Source organism: Myotis myotis, unplaced genomic scaffold (assembly GCF_014108235.1).
Source record: "Myotis myotis isolate mMyoMyo1 unplaced genomic scaffold, mMyoMyo1.p scaffold_m19_p_15, whole genome shotgun sequence".
Taxonomy (NCBI): domain Eukaryota; kingdom Metazoa; phylum Chordata; class Mammalia; order Chiroptera; family Vespertilionidae; genus Myotis; species Myotis myotis.
The window spans coordinates 21,275,608-21,292,008 of record NW_023416319.1 but is presented as its reverse complement, the minus strand read 5'-3'; the positions used below and the strand labels follow the sequence as shown (position 1 = coordinate 21,292,008).

Here is a 16,401-nt window from a genome sequence, read left to right as displayed (position 1 = left end):
CTTATGTTTAGAAGTCATTCTTTACATTGAAATTTTTTAAAGGAAAAAACCACCTTCTGAGGTGTTGATCAAGTCCTCTGTGTAAATGTGTTCTCTCTCCATGCTGCCATTAAGCCGAATCAAAAGCTGCGAATAAAAAAAAATGTGTTCAAGAATGTGCGCCAATGAGAAAATGATTTACAGATCAAAGTCTTTGTGTCACGAAGCCACCAAATTTTAAAAAGAATGTCACCTTTTTTCCCCCCTGTTGTGGAATCCAGAGATTGTAAAAAGAAAAAAAGACCTTCTATTGCATTTTTGATGTTGGCATGAGGTTTTTGTCCACTTTTTTTTTAATATGTCTGTGTATAAAAAATTCTGTCCATTGTTTACTATGGGGATTAGTATTACATTTTGAGGTAAACAAAAGAATTTGTATTGCTTGATAAACTGTTAGCCTATAAATTTCCAAGGTTTCTTTACCTCAATTAAAGTAATGGACCAATAAATCTATTTAAAAAAAAAGAAATGGAGGAGAAAATCAAACAAAAATATCAATGAAAATAATTTATTAAAAAGGAACAAATACACTTACATTCATGTTTTAAAATTAGATATGTTTTATACATATATATACATATATATATGAATATTTTTTTAAAATGCAATTGTTAAAAAACTGGCATGAACCTATCTGATAGAGGACAATTTTCCTATTCTCTGAGTCAGAACCGAGCCCCCATGGGGGTCCTTGCTAACTCCTGTCCTTTACCCTCCAACAGCCTGTTTTCTGCCCACCTGTATCTCTGCCCATGAAAATTACAAAGGAATGCACTTGGCTTGTTTGAGAATCACATTTTCTTTCTATAGTCACTTCTACTTTAGTAATTTTACAGAAGGCAAAATATACTCTCTAATCCAAATACTGCTAGCAAAGGGAAACCTTTTTACTCCTCTCCAATACGCACTGTGACTCGGCCCAGGGCCTGGCATACATAAGCAAATGACATGCTCTTACGACCTCCAAAATGATTTCTCCTGAACACTGGCATCCTTCAGGGAAAGGGGAAAAACTCCAGAGTTAAGGTTTTAGACACCTCATGTAGAAGCTCTGCTCAATTAGTTTTCCTCTTTAAATACATACTATGTTAGAAGGGTACAAAGTGAAGTTATAGGGTGGTATAAAGTATGATAAAAATTAGATGTATGTATTAGGATGGAGGTAAAATATTTTTTCCTGTATCACATTTAATACTAATTGTCTCTAAGTGATAAAATTTAGGTTATTTTAATCAAATGTCTCCTTTTTCACTCATTTCAACTTTTAACTTCTTCTATAGTTCTCATTTATGATAATGATTTGTATAAACTTTTCAGGGGTGCCTAACTCATGATAAATCTGCAATAAATATTTGTTAAAGATTGACTATTTAAAGGAAGCAATACAAAAACACCTTATAATTGCCATTCAGAGATAAGACTTAATACCCTTATATAGAATTTTCCAGTTTTTATTTATTTAAAAAATCATGTAAAATAGTTTTTTGAAGATGGGATTTTTGTAACCTCTCCCTCTCTTTTTTCTTATCTCCTCTCTCCCCCATATTTCTTTCTCCCTGACTCTCCCATTAAAATTAGAGAAAATTAGCTACCAGCTGGCTCAGAAACGCATGCCAGCAGCAAAGTGACCCCTTTGCTAGGGTCTGAAATATCAAAAACCCTGTGAATTGACTCAGCAAAGATTTGTAGGTACCTTCATTAAGGGTATGGCCTTCTGGAAAGGGACTCAGCGTCCCTCTGTCCTGGACATTGCAAAACTGCATTTTTCTTTTGCAGGCATTTTCAGCTTATTACTATGTGATGGATTTTTTAAATCTCACATCAGAGGAACACCTCTCTCAGGAAGATATAACTGACAGGATGGAAAATTTCTGCTCTCGGCCTTGGAAAGATGTAAGTAACTAGAAATAGCATTTGTTACCATTGTTCTATGTCCTTGACAACAAGGAGGATGTGAGTCTGCCCTTTAAGTCGTGCTAATTTGACCACAATACAGCAAACATGTTAGGGAAGTCCAAATGGTGCATTCAGGAGTGAGTTCATCAGCATTTCTTGATAACTTGGCATTCAGTAGCTTAAAACAAGGTCTTATTTTCTCACCTAAAGTGAGGTCTGGTGGTAGGCAGCTGCTGGCATGGGGTCAGCAATTTGACTCTATCTCAACCATTCTTCAGTTCTGTTGTTATGTCTCTTTTCATTTCCTCTCTTCTCTTCCCTTCCCTTCCCTTCCCTTCCCTTCCCTTCCCTTCCCCTCCCCTCCCCTCCCCTCCCCTCCCCTCCCCTCCCCTCCCCTCCCCTCCCCTCCCCTCCCCTCCCCTCCCCTCCCCTCCCCTCCCCTCCCCTCCCCTCCCCTCTTCTCTCTCTCTCTCTCTCTCTCTCTCTCTCTCTGTTATTCCTTACCTGAGGATATTTTTCCCATTGATTTTTAGAGAAAGAGTTGAAGGGAGGGGGGAGGTGGAGAGCGAGAAACATTAATGTGAGAGAGACATATCGACTGGTCGCCTCCAGCACATACCCCGATCGATGGGGGTGGGCTTGAACCTGCAACCCTAGTATGTGCCCTTGACCATCAATCGAACCCGAGACCCTTTGGTACTCAGGCTGATACTCTAACCACCAAAAACACTGGCCAGGGCTATGTCTATTTTCTGATGGACACAAGATCTAACTTCAGGGATTGCAGCTATGTTCAAGGTCAGAAGAAGGGTAGAGCCAGATATGTCTGTTCCTTTTCATAGGAAGCAAAGCTATCCCAGAGGCTCCTTAACAGTTTCTCTTATATCTCTCATTGGCCAAGACTGGCTGGGAAAGCAGGGTGCAGGATTTTATGACTGGTTTAGAGTCTTAGATCCATTACTGAGCTGCTTCCTGGACCTGGGCATGTTGTCACCCACTCCCCTATCCAAACACCCAAATAAGAGTTTTATTAGCAAGAAAGATGGGCAATTCACAGAACCTGCCACAGACACCACTGCCTAGGTCCAGATATCTCCTACTTACTCATAAATTTGAAAGCACAAACTTTTTCTTATCTGAGGCACTGAGTCATTCAAGATTTGGCACTATTTGATGAAAGTTTCCAGGAAGAAGAGAGCTTGGGGTCTACTCTGATTTTAAAAAAGACATCATCTAGGAGTAGTGCAAAACAGCGGCTGTTTTAAGCTAACACAGTTGCAAAAGTGAATGATTTCATTCTGAAAAAATGTAATTAACTGAAAATGGATGCTGTTCCCATCTGCACTGACAAAGGGGAAAGGAAGGTTGTGCAAGAGCCTGGAGGTTTGGAATTCTCCTTAGGTATTTTGTCTGAGTTAAAGAAAGGGTAATCAGGGCTTTTCAAAAGACCTGCTCAAATATGCCCCCACACCTTACAAAACAGTTAGGGGAGGCATTTTGCAGTTGGTGGTGATCTGTGGAGGAAGACCTTGAAGTTGTGGAAATTAGACATCAGGCTGCCAAGAAAGTAAATTTAGGCTGCACTTTGAAAAAAAAATTACTTTATGTTCCAAAGGAAAGCTCTGTCAGATTTCTCTCCTTACTCTCATCCACTTTATTTTTAAAAAATATGTTATTGATTTCAGAGAGGAAGGGAGAGGGAGAGATAGAAACATCAATGACGAGAGAGAATTATTGATTGGCTGCCTCCTTCACACACACACTGGGGGATCGAGTCCACAACCAGGACATGTGCCCTGACTGGAAATTAAACTGTGATCTCCTGGTTCATAGGTTGATGCTCAACCACTGAGCCATGCCGGCCAGGCTCATCCACTTTTTATTTCCTCAGATTACATTTACATTTGGTTGGGAACCTTATAGTAAGCAGACCTGCAGGTCTACTCAATTAAGTCACATGAGGAATTGCTCAGAGGCTGAGGCCCTGGAAGCAAGGTCAGGAAAACCTGCATTTGTGAGAAATTCTGAAACATTTGGTGGGGAGGGGTGTGGGAATACAGGGTCGATGGGGGTGGAGTTGCAGGTGAGTGAGACCCAGACCCTCAGCTAGAGCCTAGAATGCTGAGATGGGTGTTATGACCCAGTGTTTTTTCTAATTTCATTGTCCATCAGTGTGGAAAGCATTGTGTGTGTGTGTGTGTGTGTGTGTGTGTGAAATATTCTGTTATGGGGTAACTCTTTTCTTCTTTTCCTGCTAACTTCAACATGAGGAAGGACTGATAGCCCAGTCTGACTTTAGTTTGGGAATGTCCTTCTAGACACCTTCGGTAGACAATTGTTAAGCATATATTATGTACTGAAAGGTGGGCTAGCTGCTTTATAATACTATAACTGTACTGCCTGTCCTTACTTTGGCAGGGGAAATAAAATGTAAAAGAGGGTGAACCATCGCCCTATTTGGAGATCACTTAGTATTAAATGCACAAGCGTTAACATTATCAATTCTGGGGTGTAAAAGGTGATGGAATGAAGAAATACAAACTGTCTTAATGTAAAGTACAGCACAGGTAAATAGTCAATGATATTAAAATAATTACCTATGGTGTCAGGTAAGTACTAGACTTACTGGGGTGATCACTTTGTAAGGTACATAAATGTGTAATCGCTATGTTGTACACCTGAAACTAATATATTTTATGTCAACTGTAACTGAAAAAAACAATAACATGATCAATTCTGGATTGATGAACTAGGTAGATGACTTTGGCTTCTATATTGTTAGCTTGTATCGTAATTAGTCCTCAGCAAGTTAGACTGCATATCCAATGTACAGTCCCTAGAACAGTGGTTCTCAACCTTCCTAATGCCATGACCCTTTAATAAAATTCCTCATGTTGTGGTGACCCCCAATTTCATTGTTACAAATTGAACATAATTAAAGCATAGTGATTAATCACAAAAACAATATGTAATTATATATGTGTTTTCCGATGGTCTTAGGCAACCCCTGTAAAAGGGTCATTTGACCCCCAAAGGGGTCGCAACCCACAGGTTGAGAACCCCTGCCCTAGAAGGAAGAAGGGGATAGAAGTGTTGAAGAATTCAGAGAAATTAGGCCAAAATAGCATTCCCCCAAGGGACAAGCAAGCCTTTAAGAGCCTCTGAGGTTGCAACAGTGGATTTGTGGAATTCTGTATCCCACAGCGGTTGTTTGACAGGCCTGCCAAGACTACATCAAATGGGAGAAGAGGTCTTTTGACAAAGCAAAAGCAAAGTGCAGACAGAAAGGGGCAGGGACCTGGAAAGGCGAAGTCAACTATCACACCAAGGTCTCAGGAAAACGTCATATGCAGAGGAGTTGATCAAAGAGTAATTTCAAGGACTGTAATAAAAAAGGAAGGTTCCAAGCTGGGTCATTCGAAGAATTCCATCAGAGCAGGACAAAGCAGGCATGGAATTAGGTATGGAATTAGTTTTCCAGGGATTGAGGGCTGGCAGGAGCCAAGTGAGAAACAGACTCCAGCTACCAGTTAGGGTTTAGAGTTAGGACGTTCCTTGTGAGGGGAGAGAAATCTGAGCAAAAGCGAACAGGCAGGCAGCCAAGAGGTCCTACATATACAACATCTGGTATAATTCCTGGTATGTGCTTAACAAATGTTAGTTCTCTCTCTTCCTAGGGTGTACATGGGAGGGAATGCCTATTTCAAGGGCTGAGGAATAGGGCAGAGAAGAAATAACTGGAGCTAAGCTAGCCATGTCCTTACCTGTTGACTTTAATTGAGGGGAGAAGAGGAGCATAAGGGCACATATTCACAACAACTAGGCAAAGGCAAGGGTTGGCAGGTAGCTGTTAAAATCTTTCAGGAGTAGAGTAAGTAAACACATGCATGACTCAGGTGCAAAAAAAAAAAAAGTTAGGTAAGGACAGAGGGACAGCAGGTGAGATGTTAGCACTTTCAGCAATCCTGAGCAAAATGCTTCCCACTGTATTCCACAGCTGTTTCTCGAACATTACTATGTACGTGATCACATTCTGTGTTGGCCGTCCTGGGTGAGGACTAAGTTCCTAGGGCAGCGGTTCTCAACCTGTGGGTCGCGAGCCTTTCACAGGGGTCGCCTAAGACCATCAGGAAACACATATATAATTACATATTGTTTTTGTGATTAATCACTATGCTTTAATTATGGTGGCCATCTTGTGACAACGTCACAGCGGTTCAATTTGTAACAATGGAAATACATCCTGCATATCAGATATTTACATTACAATTCATAACAGTAGCAACATTACAGTTATGAAGTAGCAACGAAAATAATTTTACGGTTGGGGGTCACCACAACAGGAGGAACTGTATTAAAGGGTCGCGGCATTAGGAAGGTTGAGAACCCCTGTCCTAGGGGATGCTGATGCTACTAGTCCAGAGATTAAACTGGGTGGCTCTTTATGACACTATTTCCTTAAGATGCGTATAGAGGCTCTGAATCAGACTGGTCAAGAGCATATAGAAAACTCTGAGCAAACAAAGATTAATGAATTTCTTTTATGCAAGAATTTTCACACGTCTAACATGCTAATCTAATGGTGCAACGCAAGTTTTAGGAGGGATGAAAGTGTTTCTGGCCTACTAAACAGAAACGATTTCTTTCCTGGAGTTCTTGTTACTATTGCATAGAATCTTAGAGGAAAAGTTCCCTAAACAGACTCTGAACTATAAACCCCTGCACCCACTGAAGGAGTGCACCACTCCCAAAGCCCTCTGGAGAGGCCAACTTGCAGGTCTGCATGAGCTGGGGCTCTCCTCTCTCTAGAATAGATCAACTGAAAACGAAGTGGAGAAGTGCCTGTTGTACAAGTATGATATATTTTTCACTGCACTTACAGCTGAAGACACAGTTTGGTGATGTGAAGGAGAAGTACCTGAGTGAATACTGCTTTTCCGGAACCTACATTATCACTCTTCTTTTTGGGGGCTATCATTTCACACCTGATTCCTGGAAGGATATTCATTTCATGGAGGAGGTAATTTGGGTACTTGGCGGGTTGGGGGTGGGGTGATGAGATTGGGTTGTGACGGAAGCAGCTTTGGGCTTGAAAGAGGTAGGAGTCAACCTGATTTAAGTTTTTGCCTGATGTCCTGTTCTACCACTTCACTTCTAACCCAAGCTGGCATTTTGTGTCAAACCCTCCGGGGCTTTGTTGAGTGTAGCGTCAAAGATGAACAATCTGAAAACTCACTGTGAAGAAGGGGATGAGTGGCTGTAATGGGAGGTCTTGGCTTAGAAGCCAAGCTCAGCATGAGCTTTAAACAGGGGGAAAAAAAAAAAAGAAAGCAAGCAACCTCACTGCTGTGCTTTATCATAGCGCCACCTGCAGGTATCCAGGCAGAGAATCATTTACATTTGCTGCATGACTCATGGGCAACTCACTTGAAAAAATTTCAAGAACAGTATTTCTCTACATTTACCCAATAATGGCAAAAACAATCTACCCCCTTATTAAATACTAAAGGCCCGGTGCACGAAGTTTGTGCATAGGGGTGGGTGGAGAGGGACTGAGTTGTCCCTCAGCCCGGCCTGCACCCTCTCCAATCTGGAACCCCTTGGGGGATGTCTGACTAAACCAGCAATCGGACATCCCTCTCACAATCCGGGATTGCTGGCTCCTAACCGCTTGCCTGCCTGCCTGCCTGCCTGATCGCCCCGTATCCTCTCCCATCGGCCTGATTGATGCCTAACTGCTCCCCTGCTGGCCTGATTACCCCCAACTGCCCTCCCTTGCCGGCCTGATCTTGCCCCCAACTGCCCTCCCCTGCCAGCCTGGTTGACCCCGGCTGCGCTCCCCTGCAGGCCTGGTCACCCCTAACTGTCCTCCCCTGCAGGCCTGGTCGCCCTCAACTGCCCTCCCCTGCTGGCCCGATCGCCCCCAACTGCCATCTTGTGGTGGCCATCTTGTGACAACGTCACGGCGGCCATCACATGATGCCACCGAGGCTTTTATTATATAGGATAATGATTTCAAGTAAAACAAAACAGTGAATCAGAAGACCGTAGCCTTGAGGCTATTTGAACACAAATCTTCCCATTTTAATATCCCAGTCTTCCTTTCATTCCATCAGACAGGGACACGTCTATGTCAAATTTACAAGTGATTTATATTCTCTGAACTCCAGTGAATAAGCCAATGCTCCTAAACCTCAGGTGATAACTAACTCTGGAACCTTCCTTGACATACACAGTCAGATAAGGTTCCTGTCCCTTATAAAGGGAAGTGAGCTTTTTACAAATTATTAATTCCCAGTATTGATAAGAGCTTAGGAGACAGAAACATTTCCACACGGTATTGGCTGGAATGTAAATTGGCACAACCTTTGGGGAGACTATCGGCAGGATGTACTAAGAACCCTAAAATATGCACCTTAATTTATCCAATTACTCCATTTTTAGGATTTATAAATAATGGATAAAGTAAGTAAAAATGAACATATAAGGCAATTCACGCCAGTGATAATGTTATAGAAATTCCTTGAGACATAGGATGATTTTACAAGGTATTGTTAAGTGATTGATTCTACATACAATTTAATTCCATTTTTTTTGGATAAGAAAAAAACCTCAGAGAGAGGACTAGGAGGATATGTCACAAAATGATAATAGCAGCAACTTCTGAGTGGTGAAGTATACTGGTTTATCTTTTCTTTTTAGGAGTATACATACTTTCTAACTTTTCTACTATGACCATGCACAACTCATGTAATAAAAACATTTCCAGCCCTGACCGGTTTGGCTCAGTGGATAGAGCATCAGCCTGCAGACTGAAGGGTCCCAGGTTCAATTCCAGTCAAGGGCATGTACGTTGGTTGCGGGCACATCCCCAGTAGGGGGTGTGCAGGAGGCAGCTGATCGATGTTTCTCTCTCATAGATGTTTCTAATTCTCTATAAAAAATCAATAAAATATATTTTTTTTAAAATTCCAAAATTACTTATTATTCATACACTACCTATATTCCAATAAGTATTTTAAAAATATATTTTTATTGATTTCAGAGAGGAAGGGAGAGGAAGAGAGAGATAGAAACATCAATGATAGAGAATCATTGATCGGCTGCCTACTGCATGCCCCACACTGGGGATTGAGCTCACAACCCGGGCATGTGCCCTGACCCGGAATCAAACTGTGATCTCCTGGTTCATAGGTTGATGCTCAACCACTAAGTCTTGCCAGCCGGGTTATTCCAATAAATTTTGAGGCAACTGGAAATTATTTCCAGGAAGATGGCAGGATCAGAGTATGTTTTATCATTTATTTTTTTATTTTTATTTTTTTAATATATTTTATTGATTTTTTTACAGAGAGGAAGGGAGAGAGATAGAGAGTTAGAAACATCGATGAGAGAGAAACATTGATCAGCTGCCTCCTGCACATCCCCCACTGGGGATGTGCCCGCAACCCAGGTACATGCCCTTGACCGGAATCGAACCTGGGACCCTTCAGTCCACAGGCCGACGCTCTATCCACTGAGCCAAACCGGTTTTGGCTGTTTTATCATTTAATAAGAATCCATTCTTATGTATATGCAGTCTTCCAACTTCCATAAAGCAATATTGTCTTGCTGGGATTATTCCCCAATTTCCCCTACTTGAATCATAAAGAAGTCCTGGTTTATATGGATGAGATTCCTGGTCCTGACATAGATATAAAAAGGCCAGGGACCAGCATTATTCTCTTACCCTTGGTCTGATTTCTGTCACCTCCTACCTCCCTTCCTTCGTCACCCTTGACCCCTGACATTCACACAAACAACAAATAAGGAATGCAAATCTCTGAAGATTTATGTTCTTCTATTTAAGTTCTGCAGGAGAAGTGGGCAGTCTGTCACCAAGATCCTCTCTAAATTTTGGGAATATAGTAGTGAGGCTCCAAACTCCTTCTTAATCACTTGCTCCTGCTTCATTTGCCCCACAACCAAATTCTCAGTGTAGAACGTAGAAGTAATCCCTGTAGAGAGCTGAATGTAGTGCTTCTCCACTTTCTGGTGGCTCAGTGTTATGGATGGGTGTGTGTGTGTGGGGGGGGGGGGGGGGGGGGGGTATGTGTGTGAAAGCTCATTAAATCCTCAGACCAGAAACAGATTTTCCTCACTCTTTGCAGATCCGGCACACTGATGTGGGATGGACTTTGGGCTATATGCTGAACCTGACCAACATGATCCCAGCTGAGCAGCCGGTGTCCAAACCTCTCTCCCATTCCACTTATGTCTCCCTCATGGTCCTCTTCTCCCTGATCCTGGTCGCAGCGGTTTTCATAGGCTTGATCATCTTTCACAAGCCTTCATATTTCCAGAAAGACAGGGTATAGCAGGAGCAGCTGAAATCTGCTGGCTGGAATGAGGGAAAAAAAACTTGTTCAGGGAGCACTTTCCTCTGCAGTGGTGTCCAAGGTCACCCTTCCTTGCTCACCAAGGCCAGTTTTGACCTGTATGAAGCTTCTCTGGCTTTGCTGAAGGCTTTCCTTGGAAAGTATTCACCACCTTCTGCCTCAAGAACTTCCTGATGGACACTGTCTCTTTTGTGAGTCTTTCCCAAACCTTCTCCTCCCTTTTCTTTTATGTGCTCTGTGTTCGTGTAAGTCTTAAAAACCTGCCATCTTTCATGATCATTGCTTTAGAAAAGAATAATATTGGTTTTATCCAGAAGGAGAGAGTCCTGAATCCTGTGCTGAGAACTTGTGCTGGCTAAAAGAAGAATCTCACTGCAATCTTACAGACCCTTTTACTCTCATTTTGCATTTATTAAGAAAGCCATACAATGCCTTTGGAGAGGGCAGACACACATCCCATTCCCAGTCTGCCCTTTGCATGGGAGAATTTTCCAGACTAGGCAAATATGTCCTAGGACCAAAGAGTCTTGTAAGGGAATTTATGTGCTTGTGCAGTTAATATTCAATCGAATCCAAAACAGGGATGTGGATGAATCACATATTCTTGGGTGATGCCAAAATGCTACAGAATGAAACATCGACACCAGAGATTTTTGAAAAGCTGATGTACATATAGGCACTCAGATACCAGGACATATACTACATGGTGGATGTATACATGTCAGGAAGAAAAATATAGTTACAATGGAGGGTTGAGAAAGGCACCCTGGAGTATTGTTTTTACTGTAGTAAAATACACATAATTCACCATTTTAACAGGTACAATTCAGCAGCACTGCATTTACAGTATTGTGCAATCATCTCCACTATCTAATTCCAGAATATTTTCATCACCAAAAAATTGGCTGGAGACAAGACCACTCCTGGGTAGGTCAGAGCACCAACCTTTCAGTTAATAGGCAAATATACTAGTCAACTGCACCACAAAGATGCTATTGAGTTTAAAGCCATGCCATATCTGTTTTCCCAGTGTTTACTTTAGCGAGAGAGCTGCAGTAGTGCAGTGCGACATGCCTTTTTGCTGTCACGGTATTTACACATCAAAATGTGCCAGGAACCAGATCTGTAAGTGAAGATGCCACTTCTGTCATACAAGTAGGAGTTGTATTTACTTACTCCATGTTATATTTTGTGGGAGAAGCAGCAGTATGGACCTTGTCACGGAAATATGAAGAGACTCTGTGCCTCCTTTCTTTAAGGATTGGTGAGAGTTACTTTTTTAGCCGGATGGGGTGGTGAAGTGCTACTCTGAACTTGCCCCAGGAGTGACTATTGAGCTGATGTGGGGTGGGTTTGGTGAGGAGAGGGGGACGCAGGGGAGGGGGGAGGAAAAGCTCTCCCACAAACTAGAAGCCAAATATCCCTACATCTCTTGAGTAATCAAGTCATTTTTTTTACAATATCCAGCTGAATATAAGTGTTGTACCTTGATCAGGAATAAGAAGTCAAATTAGGGCATGTTTAACCTCTTTCTAATAGAGGTAACTATTTTGTTATAGCTAGTATTTATTGAGCATTTGTTATGTACTATGCTCTGTGTCCAGGCGCATTACATTAACTTTCTCATTTAATCTTCACAAAAATTTGAAGGTAGGTACTACCATTCCACTTCATAGAAACAGCAAGTGAGACTCAGAGATGCTAAGTCACTTGCTCAAATGACTGAGGCAAAGTCTGGCATGCACTTTATCATTATTTTCTCTCCCATATATACTACTAGACAGTCTCATAACTTCAAAGCATGTGCTTAACTTTCTGCATGAGTACAGGGCTTATAGGCATGGTAGAAAGGGAAGTACACAGAAGACCTGTTTCCTGATGGATTTGGGATTTAATATTGCTTTAAGCCCACAAAGGCGCTCATGGCAGCACTGATACTCTGTTCATGTACTTTTCACGTACTTTGCATGGTAACATATGTGACGTATGATGCTTATCAATGATTCCCATACTCCTGGCTTCTTAATTATATTGCTTGCTCACTGCACAGCAGTTCAGAATCAAATAAATAGTAATTGATGATAATATTTAAAATAAAAGGTCATAAAAATAGAGCCAGTAGCAGCTCCTTTCATCCTTATGTCTACATATACAAAGCACTGTCAGGCATATTACCTATTCTGGTCCTAAAACCCCCCACGAGGTGTTAAGTATTATTTCTATTTTACAAACAAAGGGCATATAAACTAGTATATGGCAGAGCCAACTCATGTCTCTGCCCCAAGTTTATTGCTTTTTCTTTTCTAAACCTCACCCCTTACCAAGTTGAAATTAGAACTCACAAGTTTCCTTCTGTGAACACCTAAATCTTTTCTTATTCCATTTCTGTCTTATTGCCTGGATCCAAAAAATAAAAAATAAAAAAATCTTAAAGGTATTTGGGAGCCAAACTCCACTTATTATAAGTATCAAATCATGATTAGCAGACACAGCCTCATCTGTAGTAGAGACAGAGGATTTTGAGGCAGATCTAGGAATCTGCTTCTGGCCATTCTGAATGAGGAAGGCCAAGAAAAATAGATTATATCAAAATTTTAATATTGGATTACCTACTGGTTATAAATGATTGCCATTCCTTCTTAGACTTTCACCCATACTTGATTCTGGTGACCCCATTCCTTTAGAAGGTGGGAAACTTTTTATTTTTATGAACCCACTGGGGGAAAAATCTGAAGTGGTTACTTCTGTAGACAAAAGAATTCAAGTTAATTATGGTGTGCGTGCGTGTGTGTGAGTGTGTGTGTGTGAGAGAGAGAATTGTAAAAGTTTCACCTTAATAAGGTATACTTCATTTTAATGTTGTATCAGTCAAGACCTCTGTAAAAAAAAAATATGGTACAATCAAACTGAGTGACTATGGATGGTTTAATGAAGTGACCACTATATCCAAAATATTAGCATTTTGACATGTAGTTAATATAAAATTAATGAGATGTTTATTTTTTTCATATTGAGCTTTTGAAGTCTGTTGTGTATAATTATACTTACTCTACATCTTAATTAAGATTAACTATATTTCAAGTGCTCAGTAGTCACATGTGACTCATGGCTATCATATTGGACAGCACAGGTATAAAAATACATTCAAAGCCAAAAGGATACATATAATAATCCTCCTTCTTTCTCTTGAGGGGGGGGATTTTTTTTTGAGGGGGATTTTTTTTAAAAGACAGCTACAGATGCTATAACCTTCTTGCTATTATTTATTATATATGAAGTTTAACATTATTCTTAAACAAGCTTTTAAGATTCTAGCCCCACATTTCACTTTATTCCTCAGGTTTTGTTGCCTTTTTTGTGAAGAGAGAGATGTCTATTATTCAGGTCAACATGCCTGACCTTTGGAAAATTCAATCTGGATTCAACAATAAAACGATAATATAAGTAATTCTGATGCTCCTACTTTATAGTCAAGTGTACATTGAATATTAAAATAGAGATAATAGCTCACAGAGCAAAGTTTACCATAAAATAGTAAAATCACTATTAAAATATATTCTCCTTTATTGTCAGTTTAAAAGATGAGCTGAATTTCATCCAAACTGGTCAGATCCCTGTCTGATTCAGATTCTAATCATTGCTATCTTGTTAGAACATGACAGTTGCTCCTAGTTAGCTGTGCTCATTAACCATGTTTCAGTTTGTTAGTTTTAGTTTTAAAATTAATAATAACAGCCCAGCCAGTGTGCTCAGTGGTTGAGCATCAACCTATGAACCAGGAGGTCACAGTTCGATTCTCGATCAGGGCACATACCTGGGTTGTGGGCTCGACCCCCAGTGTGGGGCGTGCAGGAAGCAGCAATCAATGATTCTCTCTTAACACCAATGTTTCTCTCTCTCTCCCCCTTCATCTCTGAAATCAATTAAAAAATGTATTTATTAAAATGACAACAGACTCAAAGTTTCAGTGGCTTACCATAGTAAATGTTGATTTTCTTGTTCATGGGTCTGCAAGTCAACTGGGTAGCTCTGCTTCAGGCCTGCTGCATGTGCCTCACAGACTCCTTGCCTGGTGTCTTCCTGAGCCATGTTCTCATGCTGAATGGCAGAGGTACAAGAGAGAGAGAGGAAACCTAGAATACCTCTTAAAACCTTGGCCAGGACGGCCCGTCACTTCCATCCACATTCTATTGATCTGAATAAGTCATATGACCAAGCACAACATTAGCAAGTTGGAAAAACACTGGGAAGAATGGCCAAGTTATATGGCAAAGGATATGGATGATTGATTCTAACACAGAGAAGGAGTGAAGCACTGGGCCTGGCTTTCCAATCTACCAAAGTGTCTCATTAACTAAAACATAAAGTGTGTTTTCTGTGTATTAATCTACTTACCTTTCTAAGGAATATTCTTTTAAAAACATGTCATTATTTCCAAGACGTCATCAAGCTGCAACTCCCTTTCACAGCCTTAATCAGGGTGCTCTGGAAGCTCCCCAATCAGCCTCATATTCTAAAATCGTAGATTTTCTGAAAGACCATGCATCTATTTATTGTCCTAATTTTATATGTTTATGATCAAGTGTAGGTAAGTACCCAAGTTTTTATTTGCACATGAATCTACTATCACAGGTATAATGGATTTTTAATAATGGGGAAAGGGGTTTCTTCACAAGCCTTTTCTTTAGAAAAGTGCCATGTAAGACTACATGTGATAAAAGCATTGCTATACCTTTTGCATTTCTCTATTTTTAATAAATTTCTAAATTTAAATTGATGATACAATGATGGCATCATCAGCACTTGAGTTGACTTTTTGTTTTTATGCCCCTTTTGTGTATATGTTGAATAGCAAAGCTCACCAGTGAACATGACAAGTGCTATACAGTCACCTAAGAACATCATAACCCCTTATAATTTATGAAGAGGGGGGGAAAGTCTTGGGAGCTAAGGAGGAAATAGAGTGTATTTAGGATGAGCTAAACTGAACTCCACTTTTCCTCCTAAACCTGTCCCTCCTCCTGCACTTTATCATGATTAATACCACAACTACCTCAAGTAACGAAGATCAGAATCAACTTCATTAGTAATAACTGCCCACTTTGCCTTGGCAACGTTTTTCATTTTGACTCACCTTTCCAATCTTATTATTATCACTTCAGTAAAGACCTGATACCAGGAATGGTGGTCTTGTTGCCAATCTATTACTGCCAGATTAATCTTTATAAAAAGCAGGCCTAATCACATTGCTCCCCAACTAAAACTGTTGTTGGTTTTCCGTTGCCTACAAAATAAGGTTAAATGCTCCAACAGACATTTGTGTCTTTTGATCCACACCTGATTCTTCATCTGACACTTACACTGTTCAGGTGTTATTTGTTCAACTTGGAATACCTTTGTCCCACTCTACCTTCAAAGCTCAGTTCAAATGCTCCTTCACTCAGTGAAGCCTTCTCTAAATCTCCAAGTCAGAATAAACTGCTGCTTCCCTTTGCTTCCACATCCTTATCTGTAGAACACTGAGACCCTCCTACTCAGGATCTGGGTTATACTCCTTGGGGCAAGATATGTGGCCCATTTCATTTTGAACAGTTGGGCTCAGGGGTATTTTAGGAAGAACCAGGTAACAGTCCTAGTTAATCTCCCTGTCCACTGCTAGGGAGCTGGTCCATACCACTATTTCTGCTTCAGTATCCTTACTTATGTTATCTCTTGATAGGTCTATCCTCTTCCTCCAGCTTTTAAAGACCAGCTCAACTCCTGATTCCTCAATGAAGCCTTCTTTGATTACCCACATTGCATCTTCCTTCTTGGGCCATGCATTTTGTTTCTGTATAGCTAACCACTCAGCATTTTATTATACATATTAAAGTAGAATTTTAAGGATTAGAATGCACATTAAAGGGTCACACATCAAAATTTAATATGTATATGACTCACCCAGGGATCTTGTTGAAATAAAAAGTATTTTATTTTAATTAAAAAATGGTGTAGTAGGTCTAGGGTGAGGCTGAGGTCTACATTTCTAACTGCCAGGTAATGCCAGTACTGCTGTCCAGGGATCTTCGGGTATTAAAGATCTCCACTA

At 40.6% G+C, this 16,401-nt stretch overlaps 1 protein-coding gene across 5 annotated transcripts in view; it reads left to right on the top strand.

Moving 5' to 3' along the window:
* Positions 1 to 12,750, top strand: part of ENTPD1 (ectonucleoside triphosphate diphosphohydrolase 1) — a 95,059-nt gene extending 82,309 nt beyond the window's left edge. For 4 of the 5 annotated variants that reach the window (XM_036336500.1, XM_036336496.1, XM_036336498.1 and 1 more), the window contains 3 exons: positions 1,816 to 1,932; positions 6,818 to 6,955; positions 10,086 to 12,750. In XM_036336500.1, the coding sequence (XP_036192393.1) occupies positions 1,816 to 1,932; positions 6,818 to 6,955; positions 10,086 to 10,292 (462 nt within the window). In that variant the 3' untranslated portion in view covers positions 10,293 to 12,750. Of the gene's footprint in view, positions 1 to 1,815; positions 1,933 to 6,817; positions 6,956 to 10,065 lie in introns of all 5 variants that reach the window. The other variant, XM_036336499.1, reaches the window with a different exon arrangement.
* Positions 12,751 to 16,401: the final 3,651 nt, after the last annotated feature.